The 17,725-nt window shown below is 42.5% G+C and overlaps 1 protein-coding gene across 2 annotated transcripts in view; it reads right to left on the reverse strand.

Annotated features, from left to right (window-relative positions):
* Positions 1-6,234: 6,234 nt before the first annotated feature.
* Positions 6,235-17,725, reverse strand: part of FAM107A (family with sequence similarity 107 member A) — a 165,757-nt gene continuing 154,266 nt past the window's right edge. For both annotated transcript variants that reach the window (XM_075321355.1, XM_075321356.1), the window contains 3 exons: positions 16,984-17,158; positions 11,023-11,179; positions 6,235-8,903 (listed from right to left, as the gene is read on the reverse strand). In XM_075321355.1, coding sequence (XP_075177470.1) covers positions 8,793-8,903; positions 11,023-11,179; positions 16,984-17,158 — 443 coding nt within the window. In that variant the 3' untranslated portion in view covers positions 6,235-8,792. The remainder of the gene's footprint in view (positions 8,904-11,022; positions 11,180-16,983; positions 17,159-17,725) is intronic.

Here is a 17,725-nt window from a genome sequence, read left to right on the forward strand (position 1 = left end):
ATAATCAAAAAATCACGGGCAGACAATATTTTTTATGGACACATTGTAAAACCATCATAAATCATTATTACGGTATTATAAGTGATTCGAGTCTAGAGCCAATAATTCTCACATGCAGATATCAGCTGGGTTTACTGTAACCTGTAAAAGATGATAATTACAGTCAAAATAATTTGTATAAGTTTCTACAGCTTCAAAAAAATCACAGACGCCTTCAATTTTTTTTATGTACAAGGGAAAGAGTGCCTTATTTTTATGGATTGTGCTGGAATTTCTGGATGGTTGGCAACCAAGATCTCCACTGAAGTAATCTATTAATCAGAATGGAAAACCAGAGCGAAAAACATCTGCAGACTATATGACCACTCGTTATGTAATACTACAGCCTCCCTTCTCTGCAGCCTCCCTTCTCTGCAGCCTCCCTTCTCTGCAGGCTCCCTTCTCTGCAGGCTCCCTTCTCTGCAGGCTCCCATCTCTGCAGGCTCCCATCTCTGCAGGCTCCCTTCTCTGCAGGCTCCCTTCTCTGCAGGCTCCCTTCTCTGCAGGCTCCCATCTCTGCAGGCTCCCTTCTCTGCAGGCTCCCATCTCTGCAGGCTCCCTTCTCTGCAGGCTCCCTTCTCTGCAGGCTCCCTTCTCTGCAGGCTCCCTTCTCTGCAGGCTCCCATCTCTGCAGGCTCCCATCTCTGCAGGCTCCCTTCTCTGCAGGCTCCCTTCTCTGCAGGCTCCCTTCTCTGCAGGCTCCCATCTCTGCAGGCTCCCTTCTCTGCAGGCTCCCTTCTCTGCAGGCTCCCTTCTCTGCAGGCTCCCTTCTCTGCAGGCTCCCTTCTCTGCAGGCTCCCTTCTCTGCAGACTCCCATCTCTGCAGACTCCCATCTCTGCAGACTCCCATCTCTGCAGACTCCCTTCTCTGCAGACTCCCTTCTCTGCAGACTCCCTTCTCTGCAGACTCCCATCTCTGCAGACTCCCATCTCTGCAGACTCCCATCTCTGCAGACTCCCTTCTCTGCAGACTCCCTTCTCTGCAGCCTCCCTTCTCTGCAGCCTCCCTTCTCTGCAGTTTCTCTTATTTCCAGCCTCCCTTCTCTGCAGACTCCCTTCTCTGCAGACTCCCTTCTCTGCAGCTTCTCTTATTTGCAGCTTCCCTTATCTGATGCTTTCCTTCTCTGCAGCCTCCCTTCTCTGCAGTTTCTCTTATTTGCAGCTTCTCTTATTTGCAGCTTCTCTTCTCTGCAGCTTCTCTTATTTGCAGCTTCTCTTCTCTGCAGCTTCTCTTATTTGCAGCTTCTCTTATTTGCAGCTTCTCTTATTTGCAGCTTCTCTTCTCTGCAGCTTCTCTTATTTGCAGCTTCTCTTCTCTGCAGCTTCTCTTATTTGCAGCTTCTCTTATTTGCAGCTTCTCTTCTCTGCAGTTTCTCTTATTTGCAGCTTCTCTTCTCTGCAGCTTCTCTTATTTGCAGCTTCTCTTATTTGCAGCTTCTCTTCTCTGCAGTTTCTCTTCTCTGCAGCCTCCCTTCTCTGCAGTTTCTCTTCTCTGCAGCCTCCCTTCTCTGTAGCCTCCCTTCTCTGATGCGTTCCTTCTCTGCAGCCTCCCTTCTCTGCAGTTTCTCCTATTTGCAGCTTCCCTTCCCTTCCATCCCATACACCTTGGAATAAAGTTGGGAGAGCCCCATACTATAGATGGGATTGTCTGATGTGCATTGGGGGCTCCTGATTGTCTCCAAACAGATTATGTCGGAAGAGAAAATGATCCGGCCTGTTGGATTTCAAGATCCCTTTGTATGGGGGGATGATTCCAGCAGCAGATCTCACGTGGAGTGAGCACAGGAAGGATCGGCTGAGAGTGCTCATGTGTTTGGTGGAGTTGGGAGACACCGATGTTGGCCGAGCAATCATTTTGCAGAAGGCTATCCCATGTGTATGGGGGAATTTAGACATCACGCGTTTTGGAACGGTGATTTTTTTTTAAGCAATAGATATGAAACCTATATTTCCAGCCCCCCAGGACTGAAATATATTATCTAATATAAATCCTGTAAGAAAACTTTCTGAATAACTCTTATAAGCTGAATTTCTGAAAATATTTTCAGTAGACCTGTGAAAGGCAACCATAGGTGAAAATACGAAAAAAATACAACTAAGTTGCCTAAAAAAGTGCAGATCAACTATGATATTAAGGAGGGGAGCCCTTAATGTGACCCTTCAACTCTCCTGACAGATCTGATCTAATAAATACTTGCATTCTCCATGATTTAACAATTCTGCAACATTGTAACTTCTACATTGTGCTGTTCCTCTGTTATTCATCCTGGAAATGTCTGCATGGCTTGACGGCGGTGCTTTACCATCAGCCTTTATAAATAGGGTATTGATTCACAGTCGGCATTAATTGATCTGTGTAGGGACACTACCTAATGACAATGGGAAAGGTAATATCCAGATGATGACTTATTGATACCTGCCAGGAGGAACAACGGAGGAAAGGCACAAAGCTGAGATCAAAGAAAAGAAGCTCCAAAATTAATATTTTATAGGGAAAGTAAATAATTACTACACCAGACATGTCAGGGGAGCGGACTGTTGTTGTAAACACAGACAAAATCTATTCTATGGTATATGTTAATGAAAGGCGTAGATAGATAGATAGATATAGATAGATAAATATATGGATCGATAGATAGAGGGATAGATAGATAGATAGATAGAGGGATAGATAGATAGAGGGAGGGATAGATAGATAGAGGGATAGATAGAGGGATAGATAGATGGATAGATAGATGGATAGATAGAGGGATAGATAGATAGATAGATAGATAGATAGATAGATAGATAGATAGAGGGATAGATAGATGATGGCTAGATAGATAGAGGGATAGATAGGTGGGATGGATAGATAGATAGATAGAGGGAGGGATAGATGGATAGATAGATGGATAGATAGAGGGATAGATAGATAGAGGAATAGATAGAGGGATAGATAGATAGATAGATAGAGGGATAGATAGATGATGGATAGATAGATAGAGGGATAGATAGGTGGGATGGATAGATAGATAGATAGAGGGAGGGATAGATAGATGGATAGATAGATAGATGATGGATAGATGGATAGATAGATAGATAGATAGATAGAGGGATAGATAGAGGGATAGATATATAGATAGATAGAGGGATAGATAGATAGATAGATAGATAGAGGGATAGATAGATAGAGGGATAGATAGATAGAGGGATAGATAGATAGATAGAGGGATAGAGGGATAGATAGATAGAGGGATAGATAGATAGATAGATAGAGGGATAGATGGATAGATAGAGGGATAGATAGATAGATAGAGGGATGGATAGATAGAGGGATAGAGGGATAGATGGATAGAGGGATAGATAGATAGATAGATAGAGGGATAGATGGATAGATAGAGGGATAGATAGATAGATAGAGGGATGGATAGATAGAGGGATAGATAGAGGGATGGATAGATAGATAATAGATAAACAGATAGATAAATATATGGATAGATAGATATATGGATAGATAGATAACTTTGATTTCAGAGCCACTGTATGTGGATTGCAAAAAACATATATACAGTATGAATAAAGAGTATATTCATGTCTTTCCCATTTTGCGTATAGATATTAGCCAATAGCCACATAAAAAATGATCTTTGTAAAATACATTCAATTTACTTATTTTGCACTGACTCTAAATTACAGCCTTTATGGTACCCAAGAGCTGCATTCATAATTCTGCTGACTGCTATTGAAAACAGTGGACAAGTGTGTTGTGGGACACCCCCTAATGCAGCAGGACAGGTATTTTTCTCTGCATAAGATTATTTTACTGTACAATGTTGGATTAAAAAAAAAATGTCAGATAAGAAAAGATGGAGAAACTTTTTTTTTTACATATGAGTAAAAAATTATAACTCAGATAACACACTAATGAAAAGCGCTGATTAAATTCGGTCCGCTTTTTTCGTAATGTGAAAAAAAAAGATGTCTGAATGAGCCGCAAGTCAGGATCAGTATATGATAAGGAAAGGATTTATACCATTATTGTAACCATTGTACCATTATTGTATTGAAATTACAGGTAAACATACCACTTATTATGGAACCGAGGGGTAAAATCAACAAGAAAATTAAAGGATCCAGCCGTTTATCCGATCACATGTGGGTCATACAGGAAGGTTTCATCTTTTGAGGCAAAATTTGGCTGCGAAAAGGTAGAAATTAATGGATGGACACGTGTTTTATATCAACCACCTGACTACTATGTATATATATATACAGTTAGGTCCAGAAATATTTGGCCAGTGACACAATTTTGGCGAGTTGGGCTCTGCATGCCACCACATTGGATTTGAAATGAAACCTCTACAACAGAATTCAAGTGCAGATTGTAACGTTTAATTTGAAGGTTTGAACAAAAATATCTGATAGAAATTGTAGGAATTGTCACATTTCTTTACAAACACTCCACATTTTAGGAGGTCAAAAGTAATTGGACAAATAAACCAAACCCAAACAAAATATTTTTTTTTTCAATATTTTGTTGCGAATCCTTTGGAGGCAATCACTGCCTTAAGTCTGGAACCCATGGACATCACCAAACGCTGGGTTTCCTCCTTCTTAATGCTTTGCCAGGCCTTTACAGCCGCAGCCTTCAGGTCTTGCTTGTTTGTGGGTCTTTCCGTCTTAAGTCTGGATTTGAGCAAGTTAAATGCATGCTCAATTGGGTTAAGATCTGGTGATTGACTTGGCCATTGCAGAAGGTTCCACTTTTTTGCACTCATGAACTCCTGGGTAGCTTTGGCTGTATGCTTGGGGTCATTGTCCATCTGTACTATGAAGCGCCGTCCGATCAACTTTGCGGCATTTGGCTGAATCTGGGCTGAAAGTATATCCCGGTACACTTCAGAATTCATCCGGCTACTCTTGTCTGCTGTTATGTCATCAATAAACACAAGTGACCCAGTGCCATTGAAAGCCATGCATGCCCATGCCATCACGTTGCCTCCACCATGTTTTACAGAGGATGTGGTGTGCCTTGGATCATGTGCCGTTCCCTTTCTTCTCCACACTTTTTTCTTCCCATCATTCTGGTACAGGTTGATCTTGGTCTCATCTGTCCATAGAATACTTTTCCAGAACTGAGCTGGCTTCATGAGGTGTTTTTCAGCAAATTGAACTCTGGCCTGTCTATTTTTGGAATTGATGAATGGTTTGCATCTAGATGTGAACCCTTTGTATTTACTTTCATGGAGTCTTCTCTTTACTGGTGACTTAGAGACAGATACACCTACTTCACTGAGAGTGTTCTGGACTTCAGTTGATGTTGTGAACGGGTTCTTCTTCACCAAAGAAAGTATGCGGCGATCATCCACCACTGTTGTCATCCGTGGACCCCCAGGCCTTTTTGAGTTCCCAAGCTCACCAGTCAATTCCTTTTTTCTCAGAATGTACCCGACTGTTGATTTTGCTACTCCAAGCATGTCTGTTATCTCTCTGATGGATTTTTTCTTTTTTTACAGCCTCAGGATGTTCAGCTTCACCCCAATTGAGAGTTCCTTAGACCGCATGTTGTCTGGTCACAGCAACAGCTTCCAAATGCAAAACCACACACCTGTAATCAACCCCAGACCTTTTAACGACTTCATTGATTACAGGTTAACGAGGGAGACGTCTTCAGAGTTAATTGCAGCCCTTAGAGTCCCTTGTACAATTACTTTTGGTCCCTTGAAAAAGAGGAGGCTATGCATTACAGAGCTATGATTCCTAAACCCTTTCTCCGATTTGGATGTGAAAACTCTCATATTGCAGCTGGGAGTGTGCACTTTCAGCCCATATTATATATATAATTGTATTTCTGAACATGTTTTTGTAAACAGCTAAAATAACAAAACTTGTGTCACTGTCCAAATATTTCTGGACCTAACTGTGTATATATATATATATATATATATATATATATATATATATATATATACACACACACACACACACACACACACACACACACACACACACACACACACACACACACACACAGAGTGGTCCAAACGTAGGTGGACAGTATGTGTAATAGGGTTATCAAGCAGGGTGTAAAGTGAAACTGACTCAGTTGCCCTTAGCAACCAATCAGATCCCACTTTTCATTCTTCACAGACTCTTTGGAAAATGAAAGGTGGAATCTGATTGGTTGCTAAGGGCAACTGAGTCAGTTTCACTTTACACCATGTTTGATAACCCTATCACCCTGTATATATATATATATACACATACACATGAGAAATAAAAAAACTAAAGCACAATGTGAACAGGTTGCTGAAGAAAAGTGATACAGAAATACTGACTGGTTAATAAACCAAACCTGCACCACAATCACCGGGATAATCTGAAATCATCATCTAAAGAGAAATGGAAAAAAAAATACTAGCTGCTGGTAAATTATTCCAGAAGCAATATCGTATTTTATAAAGAACAACCAACTAAACAGACCATGGATATGTTTAAAGGGAATCTGTCAGCAATGAATGACTGTTCAGACCAAGCACAGGCGCCTGGTGCATGCACCCCTGTTGTGGCCAAGCAGTTCAGTGCACCCTCGGCGACCTACTGATGAATATAAAGCTCAGTTGTCAGTTTAGCTACAGATTTCCAGGATGAGTAACAGAGGAACAGCATTGTGTTCTAAGAACGGATTCCCCATAATCGTTAATTCATTAGAAAAAGATGCGTCATTATTGTGGGGCGAGGAGGGGGGGGAAATTGTGAAATACCACTACTACTCCTACAACTACTCCTGTCAGCCCAAGTGTGATGATGTATTTTGCATCTGGATAGGGTTTAATAAAGGACCAAAAAATAAAATAAAATATACAACTACGAGAACTCGTAGAACCTTCCTATTAATACATAAAGTGCAACGTGTCATTTCATTATAATTAGCGCAGGAGAAAATAACAAAATCTTTCAGGTCCGATTTAGAGTTAGAAAAATACTTTGTGCCTTATTCCCTCTACTGTATGCAAATATACATCTATCGACCTATTCTGATTAGAACATTATATAGAAAAATAACCGGCACGGACGACAAAATAAATATACGCTCTATGTCATATAGTGATTGGGCAACGTTCTTAAAGGGGAAGGATCAATCACAAGTAAAAAAGAAAAATAATTTTGTGCATTACGCGATGATTTTTGGGCATTCTGTGATCATTTTTGTGCATTATGTGATGATTTTTCGGCATTATGGGATAATGTTTGTGCATATTGTGATGATTTTTGAGCATTATGTGATAATTTTTGTATATTGTGATGACTTTTGTGCATTATGTGATAATTTTTGTGCATATTGTGATGATTTATGAATTATGTGATCATTTTTGGGCATTATGTAATGATTTTTGTACATTATGTGATGATTTTTGAGCATTATGTGATGATTTTTGGGCATTGTGATAATTTTTGGGTATGTGATCATTTTTTTTACATTATGTGATGATTTTTGTACATTATGTGATGATTTTTGGGCATTATGTGATAATTTTTGGGCATTATGTGATGATTTTTGGGCTTTATGTGATAAATTTGCGCATTATGTGATCATTCTTGGGCATTATGTTATGATTTTTGAGCATTATCTGATAATTTTTGGGCATTATGTGATTTTTCGGCATTATGTGATAAATTTGGCCAATATGTGATGATTTTTGGGCATTATGTGATACTTTTTGGGCATTATGTGATAATCTTTGGGCATTATATGATAAAGTTGGCGATTTGTGATGATTTTTGAACGTTATGTTATAATTTTTGGGCAATATGTGATGATTTTTCGGCATTATGTGATAAATGTCGGCATTATGTGATGATTTTGTGCATATTTGTTTTTTTCTTAGCAGCTAATTTTGCTAGTCTTGCCCTTTGTGGAGCTCGTGGATAGAGGTGGTCCTGATTGAGCAGACCCTCTAAGACGTGATGATCCTTTTCCCTTTTTCTGAGATTATTTTGCGTCATTAAGGCTTGATGATAGACTGGCTTAGCTTATGCCTGAGATATTTTCCCTGTACATGAAGAACTAAAAATTACGCAACTTTTGTCCTATCTGCATAATATTATTTGACAACCGCACCACTGCTCCCTCTGGTGGTCAGAAGGAAAGTTGCACTTCCAAGAAGGAGCACATTTCTTGAGTTTTACGATAATCGTGTGGTTGTTTTATGCAGGTAATACTGCATTGTAGTAATATAGAAATAGGAATGTAATACTGCCCCGAGCGTGGGCTGGTAACGCGATAGCGGAGGCGTCCTCGGCTGGTCATGTGGCGGTTAGGATGACTGTGCAACACATATTTTGGAATTTCACATGCAGAACATGTATGCGGTATACATAGCCTAATAACCCGTACGCTCCCATGTGCCTCGTTAGGGTCACAGAACATACAAATACACATTTCCGAAATGTCTTGACCATCAAGTCGTATGGAAAAGCGTGGGCAACACAGCAGCTCAGCCACAAATCTCCACAGCCACGTGCAGGAGGAAACTTCCACTGGTTAGACTTAAGCATCATGTACTAAATGCTGTGGCAGCTAAATACAGGGTGTTACATTGCTCCCGAGAGCACAAGCGCACGGTGTATACTGCTGGCGGGATGAGGGATAGTCCCTGGCACAAACCATCTGCAGCGCCAAGTCCTGTACAACGATTCCCGGCGACATCACAAATCCCGCTCCACACACAACTTCCTTCCCGCTTGGCAATTTTTTCTTTTTTTTCCTTTTTTTACACCCCCTGTTCATCAGATAATGTGGCTGTTCTTCTGAGATTTTCCTTCACTTTTATGAATTCCGGAGCGTGATCTTCGTCTTTAGGTTCTTGTTCTTCTTTTTCAAGCTGAAGAAACAAAAGCAAAAATGTATCAAGGATAAAACATACTAAAGCAAATGCCTCATCAGAAAATGACCTATTGTTTAAAAGGAACCTGTCACTCAGGGGCGGACATATCATTGGGGCAACCTAAGCGGTCAGGAGGCCACATCCAACCCAAAACAGGTTGAATTGTGCATGATGATGAACTAGCTGTAGCACCTGTCGTTGCCTGGGATAGTAACTGTCTCTATCCCTTTGTCTGTTCTGGCTCTTTCCCTGTCTGTCTCTTTCCCTGTCTGTCTCTTTCCCTGTCTGTCTCTCTCCGTGCCTGTCTCTTTCCGTGCCTGTCTCTTTCCGTGCCTGTCTCTCTGTCTGTCTCTTTCCCTGGCTGCATTGTGACATGCCAACATTCTTCTGAAGTTCTGGCTGCAATGTGGCTCCCAGCTCCATTGACTTTAATGGAAGCAGGTTTTTTGGCGAATAACTGTAAAGCGCGGGGTTAACTTTTCCCCTCAAAACATAGTCTATGACGTTCCCTGTGTCACAAGCGGTGTCTGTGCAAAATCTCGTGATTGTAAATGCAACGGTGTGGATTCCTTTAGGGGACATGCACACATACATACATATATACACTCCACTTTATATAACAGATTATTGGATTGACAAGATCCCTTAGATCAGGAGTCAGGAACCTTTTTGGCTAAGAGAGCCAAGTACACCACATATTTTAAAATGTAATTCCGTGAGAGCTATACTAACCAGGGGGGAGCGGTGGTGGAGGAGCGGCTCAGAAGGTCCCAGGAGGCAGGGTAGACAATGCTTTGGGCACGGTGAAGGGGGTTTCGCGGCTCAAGAATGTCAGTGTTCGGAGGGTCGGCGATATTGTTACGGGCTCGTGGGGTGTTACGGAGCAGGCGCCATTGATCTGCCAGTGGACTGCTTTGAATCTCCCACAGTTGATGAAATCGACTTCAAGAAAACGGCCGCGGTGCGTTTGCAGATCGACGCGATGGACTTCAAGAAAATGGCCGTGGAGTCCTATCAGCTCATGCGCCGCCTCCACAGCCATTTTCTTGAAGTCAATCTCGTCAACTGCTGGAGATTCAAAGTAGCCCGCAGTACGCCGGCTCGCTGCCACGACACCCATCGGGCCTGCAGTATCCTGGACCCTGCGGCACCACTGCCGCCTGCGTAAGCCATATGCGGGTTGTAAGACGCACCCCCATTTTTCCCCTAGTTTTGGGGTGGAAAAAGTGCGTCTTATTAAAGATTTGTCTGCGAGTCAGATGCAGCCAACAAAAGAGCCACATCTGGCTCGCAAGCCACAGGTTCCTTGCCTTTGGCCATGTGCGCACGCTGCAGTTTTGTGCCTTCAGTGAAAAACGCACCTATGGCCAAAAAAATGCATGCGTTTTTGCCATGTTTCTGTGCATTTTTAGTGCATTTCTGCCTATGTGGTTTTTTTTTTAGTAAAATAGTGATTGGCAGCCTCACAGATACCCCAGATTGGCAGGTCTGACCAGGTTAAAAAAAAATGTATCATATAAGTCTATGGAGACCAGAATCCAGGGCTTAAAAATGGTGGCTGAAGGGATAGGAGCAAGCACGATACTTACCGAGCCTCCGGCTCAGCTGGGACAGCTCCCACAGCCACTCACTCTTCATCCAGGGCCGCTCATTAACCTCATGCATATTCACTGCTTTCCCAGCGGCATCTCTTATTGGCTGCAGTCAGACCCCGCCCACAAATACCATCTGTGATTGGTTGGAATCACAGACCCTGTCTGCGGGTCTATCGTGGTATAAAAAGAAATAAATTAAAAAATTGGAGTAGGGCCCCCCCATATTCTGATACCTGGCACAGATAAAGCCACGGCTACAGGCTGAAGCCCCCAGCCGTACACTTATCTTGACTATTTTTCAAATCCCCCTATCCCTTCTACTACCATTTTTAAGCGTATTCCCCTGAAGCAAGCACTGCAGCCCCTTCATTGTGTTGGATCGTGGGTGTCTTGGAGGTCCGGTGTCCATCAGCCAAGAGTAAGATATTAATGCAATAATATACTTTTGGGGTACTATTCTCACGCCTTTAAATTAAAGACCTAACTGCAGTGATTTTCGGCTGTGGTGCAGATGCGGGTACCTGCTCGAGCCGCTGCTGTCTCTTTAACAGCTCCTGTTCGAACGGCGACTGCATCTTCTTGGTTTCCTCCTCTTGTCTCTTCTGTTGTATGATCTGGTCTCTTCTCCGATTCTCCATCACTCTCTGGAGCTCTGGTTTCTTGTCAATGCTCAGACCTCTAAGAGAATCAGATGCGATTATTCACCTCGCAGCAATGACAATTTATCATTAAATTCAATCACAATAAAAAAAAAAAAATCACAAAAAAACAGCCCCTTATCAGAAATATGTTTCCCTGAAATTGAGATGTTTCCGTTTAATCTGGCTGCAATACCCACTTCTGCCACTAGAGGGCACAGCAGCTCCACATAGACATGAATGGCAGATCAGCTCTCAGCAGATACCTCCCTGTAATCACAGCGCTGTGCATCTTGTGATAATGTTTCTCCTTGGACTTTGCCTTTTAAAAACCTAAATAACGATTTTTGCTAAACGCTTGACACTAGTTGTGTTTTGCACAGATATAGCCGCGTATGACGCTTGACCCACATAATGAATTAGAGTCTGCCGGTAAGCATGGTTACACAATGATTAATTTCTAATGTATCTTTATAGCAGAGCTCCTCTTCTCTTGTACAGAGTTCCAGATCCCCTGCTGAGATATAGTCATTAAGGCACTTGACACCATTGACATCAAAGAATAGATTTACACATGTATCAATGGTGTCTGCAATCTTCATTCCTTCATTCATTTTCAGACCTCCTGATAAGCAACTTGAGAAGCCTGATACAAGTTTAACATATTTCTTTTATGGGAGCGTCTCTCCCAGTAATATAGGCTGGATGTGAGGTCTGTGTGTCTCTCCCAGTAATATAGGCCGGATGTGAGGTCTGTGTGTGTCTCCTAGTAATATAGGCTGGATGTGAGCTCTGTGTGTCTCTCCCAGTAATATAGGCTGGATGTGAGCGCTGTGTGTCTCTCCCAGTAATATAGGCTGGATGTGAGCTCTGTGTGTCTCTCCCAGTAATATAGGCTGGATGTGAGCTCTGTGTGTTTCTCCCAGTAATATAGGCTGGATGTGAGGTCAGTGTGTCTATCCCAGTAATATAGGCTGGATGTGAGCTCTGTGTGTCTCTCCCAGTAATATAGGCTGGATGTGAGGTCAGTGTGTCTATCCCAGTAATATAGGCTGGATGTGAGCTCTGTGTGTCTCTCCCAGTAATATAGGCTGGATGTGAGCTCTGTGTGTCTCTCCCAGTAATATAGACTGGATGTGAGCTCTGTGTGTCTCTCCCAGTAATATAGACTGGATGTGAGCTCTGTGTGTCTCCTAGTAATATAGGCTGGATGTGACCTCTGTGTGTCTCTCCTAGTAATATAGGCTGGATGTGAGCTCCGTGTGTCTCTCCCAGTAATATAGGCTGGATGTGAGGTCTGTGTGTCTCTCCAGTAATATAGGCTGGATGTGAGCTCTGTGTGTCCCTCCCAGTAATATAGGCTGGATGTGAGCTCTGTATGTCTCTTCCAGTAATATAGACTGGATGTGAGCTCTGTGTGTCTCTCCCAGTAATATAGACTGGATGTGAGGTCTGTGTGTGTCTCCCAGTAATATAGGCTGGATGTGAGCTCTGTGTGTCTCTCCTAGTAATATAGGCTGGATGTGAGCTTCATGTGTCGCTCCCAGTAATATAGGCTACATGTGAGCTCTGTGTGTCTCTCCCAGTAATATAGGCTGGATGTGAGGTCTTTGTGTCCCAGTAATATAGGCTGGATGTGAGCTCTGTGTGTCCCTACCAGTAATATAGGCTGGATGTGAGCTCTGTATGTTTCTTCCAGTAATATAAGCCGGATGTGAGCTCTGTGTGTCTCCCAGTAATATAGACTGGATGTGAGCTCTGTGTGTGTGTCTCCCAGTAATATAGGCTGGATGTGAGGTCTGTGTGTCTCCCAGTAATATAGGTTGGATGTGAGGTCTCTGTGTGTCTCTCCCAATAATATAGGCTGGATGTGAGCTCTGTGTGTCTCTCCCAGTAATATAGGGTGGATGTGAGCTCTATGTGTCTCTCCCAGTAATATAGGCTGGATGTGAGGTCTGTGTGTCTCTCCCAGTAATATAGGCTGGATGTGAGGTCTGTGTGTCTCTCCCAGTAATATAGGCTGGATGTGAGCTCTGCGTGTGTCTCCCAGTAATAGAGGCTGGATGTGAGCTCTGTGTGTCTCTCCCAGTAATATAGGGTGGATGTGAGCTCTGTGTCTCTCCCAGTAATATAGGCTGGATGTGAGCTCTGTGTGTGTCTCCCAGTAATAGAGGCTGGATGTGAGCTCTGTGTGTCTCTCCCAGTAATATAGACTGGATGTGAGCTCTGTGTGTCTCTCCCAGTAATATAGACTGGATGTGAAGTCTGTGTGTCTCTCCCAATAATATAGGCTGGATGTGAGCTCTGTGTGTCTCTCCCAGTAATATAGGCTGGATGTGAGCTCTGTGTGTCTCTCCCAGTAATATAGGCTGGATGTGAGCTCTGTGTGTCTCTCCCAGTAATATAGACTGGATGTGAGCTCTGTGTGTGTCTCCCATTCTGTGCTGAGTAGTTTTAGAAAACTATTAGCCTACAGCTTATCCCCATATTTGCAGGTCTATAGTATTTTCTGACATGATATGTCTCCTTTAATTTCTCTACCTTTGCTTTTCTCCTTGTCTATAGCCTATTTTCTCTGCTCTCCATGAAACTGTGCATGCTTTCTCCCCTGTCTAGTGTGGAGATTTGCCTAAAACCTTCTTCCTGCTATCATTTACACTGAGAAAAGGGAGGAGAGCGCAGATAGCGTGATCAGGACCAGAATCTAACACTGATTTCTATTAGCTGGATAACAAAAATAAATAAATAAATGCAAAACATATTAATAAATATTGGTTGCAATCATAATGTTTCTGGTATGCTACATTATTAATTTGCATCCTTTATACAGCTGTCAAAAGAAAAGACAAGCACTAGGAAATGCTATAGGAAAAAATAAGATATTACGCAGCTTGTTAGAGACGAGCGAGCTCCGGCGTCCATCTACTATATAGTGCAATATAGTGCACGTGTGTGTTATGGCCACAGCGGGTATCATGGCTGCCGCTGGGCCCGATTGTGGAGTGCGAGCGGCTGTAATGCATACGATATGAGGTCTGAGCCGTGTCTCTCTGCCGTTAAATGTGAGTATAAAGGTTACTTGTCGGGCAGGATTCCCTGGTGACCTCGTCGTCAGACTTCTACCTGACTTGTAAATGGAGAGTGATACTGAGCTGAGAACGGCTGCTCTGGGACAGAAGATACGTGCGGGATTCAAGGGCAAAGTCAAGAAAAGACAAGTAATCTAGCTTTCCCTATTCATTTATAATTATATTATTTGTATCTCGTATATTTTTACTTTTTCGGCAACTTTTTTTTGCATTTTTGGTAATTTTACATACATTTTTTAACATTAAAATGAGCATTTGTGTACAGGACATCTCCGCAACATTTTTTGAGACCCCCACCAATCTCAAGGAAAGGGGCTCTGCCTCGCTCTGCTGAGACTGAAGAAGCTGCTTTCCATTCATTTCTACCGGAGTTTTGAAAGTAGTTACAAATTTGATAAAAAATAAGTACAAAAGAAAAAAAGAAAGATTAAAACAAATGAAAAAAAAAAATGACCTTTATGGTTTTGCCCCGCTTTAGTGCAGCACCGGTTGTCCGGGTGGTAAGGGGTCTTTGATATGGATCTTTTCTGTTGTGGCGACCGCCAGATGTGATGAGGAATCTTATAGCCAAAAAAATAGCTGTGTCAAATAATTCCCCAGAAAAAAAGAAAGTTGTCTCTCTAGCGCCACCTAACTGGGGTAACTATTCCAGGAGTGTCACGCATGGAGTAGGACATTTCCGTAAAAACGCGTGACACACGCAATCAGACCAATAGGCGTCTGACGCACTACAAAAAACACCACAAAAAAAGGGGGGGAACACCAGGGTCACGATACAACGGAGGTCCCTGCCGTTAGGAAGAGGGGTGAGGGACCCTGGAAGACTCAGGGACCATATGTTCCAATTGCCTCTCAGTCAAAAGTCCCATGTTTACACCCCTTTGTAATAGCTGCTGCAGGTCTGTCCGTATTTTACTAGTGGGGTCACCACCAATTTTGCGGTATGTACATGAGTCACTCAACATAAGCTGTAACTGGCCCTCATAAAGATCCCGGTCCAGAATTACCACCGAACCGCCCTTGTCCGAGTTTTTAATAATTATCCTGTCATTGGATTTAAATTTTGTGAGGGCTGTGCGTTCTGGAATGGTCATGTGATCATTTTTTGCGGTTGCAATATCAGCTACATGCAGTTTTTTAAGCTCCTCAAACACCACATGTTGGTAGTCATCCATAGCTGATGACCTAGAAGCCAAGGGATAAAGCTGAGAGTTTGGGACCCTGCTGGAAAAATCAGTATCGGTAACTAGGTTCTCATCCCTCCCATTGTTGGTACTCAGGGAGTCCAGGTTTTGCAGAGTAACCTGTTCCATGAACATCAAGTCCTCAAATTGATTACAACATGTTTTTTTTTGTTTTTTTTCCAATAATTTTTTGAACGCATAGATTTTTTAGAGTATATTTGCCTTATAATGATGTAAATCGATTGAGTCTAGCAATAACAATATTGTTGTACCTTTAACATGGGGTTAAATTGATGCTGTCAGTTTACTAACTGCAATGTTACTATGCATGTCGATCAAATCAAGTGAACCTGTGTACCTTTGACCGGATTTGGTACGCCCAAAGGTGATGGCGTGTTTTTTTTTTTTTCTTTTTCTATTTATTATGTGTTTCATTCTGTTAAAATAAGCCTATGACTAAGGGCCACACTGGCCTGAAACGCGTAAGACGTTGCCTTTTAACCTTGGATATCCCTCTAACGCATGTTAGTTTTAACATTTTTTCAAATAAAATGAGTTTTTAAAAAAATTATTACACTTTTTGGACGTTGTTGCTGGATCAGGAAAGGAATTTCCATTGCTATCTATCCTACTTCTCTGAACACGGAGTTTATGTCCTTGCACCGTCCTGAAGTCTGGAGCCAGATGGAATAGTGGGTGAGCGGAAAAAAAATATTTTCTACTACCAAACTTCACAGTAGCAGATGAATTCTAAAATAGCAGGTGGATGTGCAGAGGAGAATACCTCAGCAGATCCTTCCACCAGGATGGCCAGAGTAGAAATGATTCTAACAGCAACAAGGACTGCTGGGAAAGTTTTGAGTAGGCCGATGAGTTCACTAGACTCGCCACTACCTTAATAAACATGGAGGGAAAGGAAAGACAGATGGGGGAAAAAACAGAAGGATACAACACAACAAACTTCACCGTAGCAGACGGATTCTAAAGTAGCCAATGGATGAGCACAGGAGAATACCTCAGCAGTTCCTTCCACCAAGCTGGCCAGAGTACAAATGATTCTAACAGCAGCAAGGACTGCTGGGAAGCCTCAATTATTCACCTTAAATGTGCATGAGACCAAAGCAGCTATGGCTGACCTGCCCTGCTCAGAGCTGCTGGCAACAAAACCTCAAATTAACTCATCAGATGTCAAAGAAAAGGAAACCTTGTTTAAATGAGGAGTCAAGATGGAGATGTGAGACTCCAGTCGTAAGGCTGTCACTAGTCTTAAAACAACAGGGAGACAACCGTGACAAGGAGTTAACGTCCAACCCTTTAACAAGTCTTGCAACATGACCAAAGGCCCCCATGCAAACAAGACAAAAAAGAGTCAACAAACAACCAACATACTTCTGACCAACATAAGGGTGGGGGGGGGCCCAGGTCCAAATTTTGCACCGGGGCTCATCGAACCCTAGTTACGCTACTGGAGATTGCGTGTGACGGGAATAACACTTTAGCGTTTAATCTTGAGATCTTAAAGGCTTTGATGAGTTGGAGTGCAGATGAATTATGAAGAATGGCGGCCGTACCTCCGATGGTTCATGAGCAGCTCCCGATGCAGCTCCTGGTGACTTCTAGAAGCTTTTACTGGATTCAGGAGTTTCTTGGGCTTGATAAGTTCTGTGTTTGATTCCAGATAGTCGGGATGGGCCAAAATACTCCCAATATCAGGCGGCTCCCGCTGTATCTCAGAGTACATAGAAGCTGCAGGTAAAGCAAACATGATAATACATAAATAATGCAATAAGAAACAACCTAAGAAATTGTAACACAGATTTCCTATTCAGGCAATGCCAACGCTGAGGTTTAGGGCCCTTTTGTGTCACTTTAGATGAAAATCGTCCAAACCTGACGACTTGCTGTGTAACGGAGCCTCCCAACTCTTGTCCAACGGATCAAAGCTGCAGGGGCACTATAACTCCCATAGAGGTGAATGGGCGTTAAGGAGGCAGACGAGCAGAGCAAGCTGTGTCCATAACTCCTAAGTTATAGACATGACATAGCTGGGCTGTGCTACAATTTTACCATAACTTCCATTCACTTCTATGAGACATGGTGTAGCTCAGCCGCACGTTGGTGTTTCCACAGCCCCTGCTCCAGGTATTGTTAACGTAAACCATCAGCGTCTGAGATGAAAGTTACCCTTTGATTAGCAAATACATTGTTATTAAGCAAAATGTTCAAGATGAATATTACAAGTCTGCATAAAAAAGTCATTGCTAGGCCGTACCATGGACATTTACAGAATCCATAGTCTGTTCCCATTTTTGG

Source organism: Anomaloglossus baeobatrachus, chromosome 8 (assembly GCF_048569485.1).
Source record: "Anomaloglossus baeobatrachus isolate aAnoBae1 chromosome 8, aAnoBae1.hap1, whole genome shotgun sequence".
Classification (NCBI taxonomy): Eukaryota; Metazoa; Chordata; class Amphibia; order Anura; family Aromobatidae; genus Anomaloglossus; species Anomaloglossus baeobatrachus.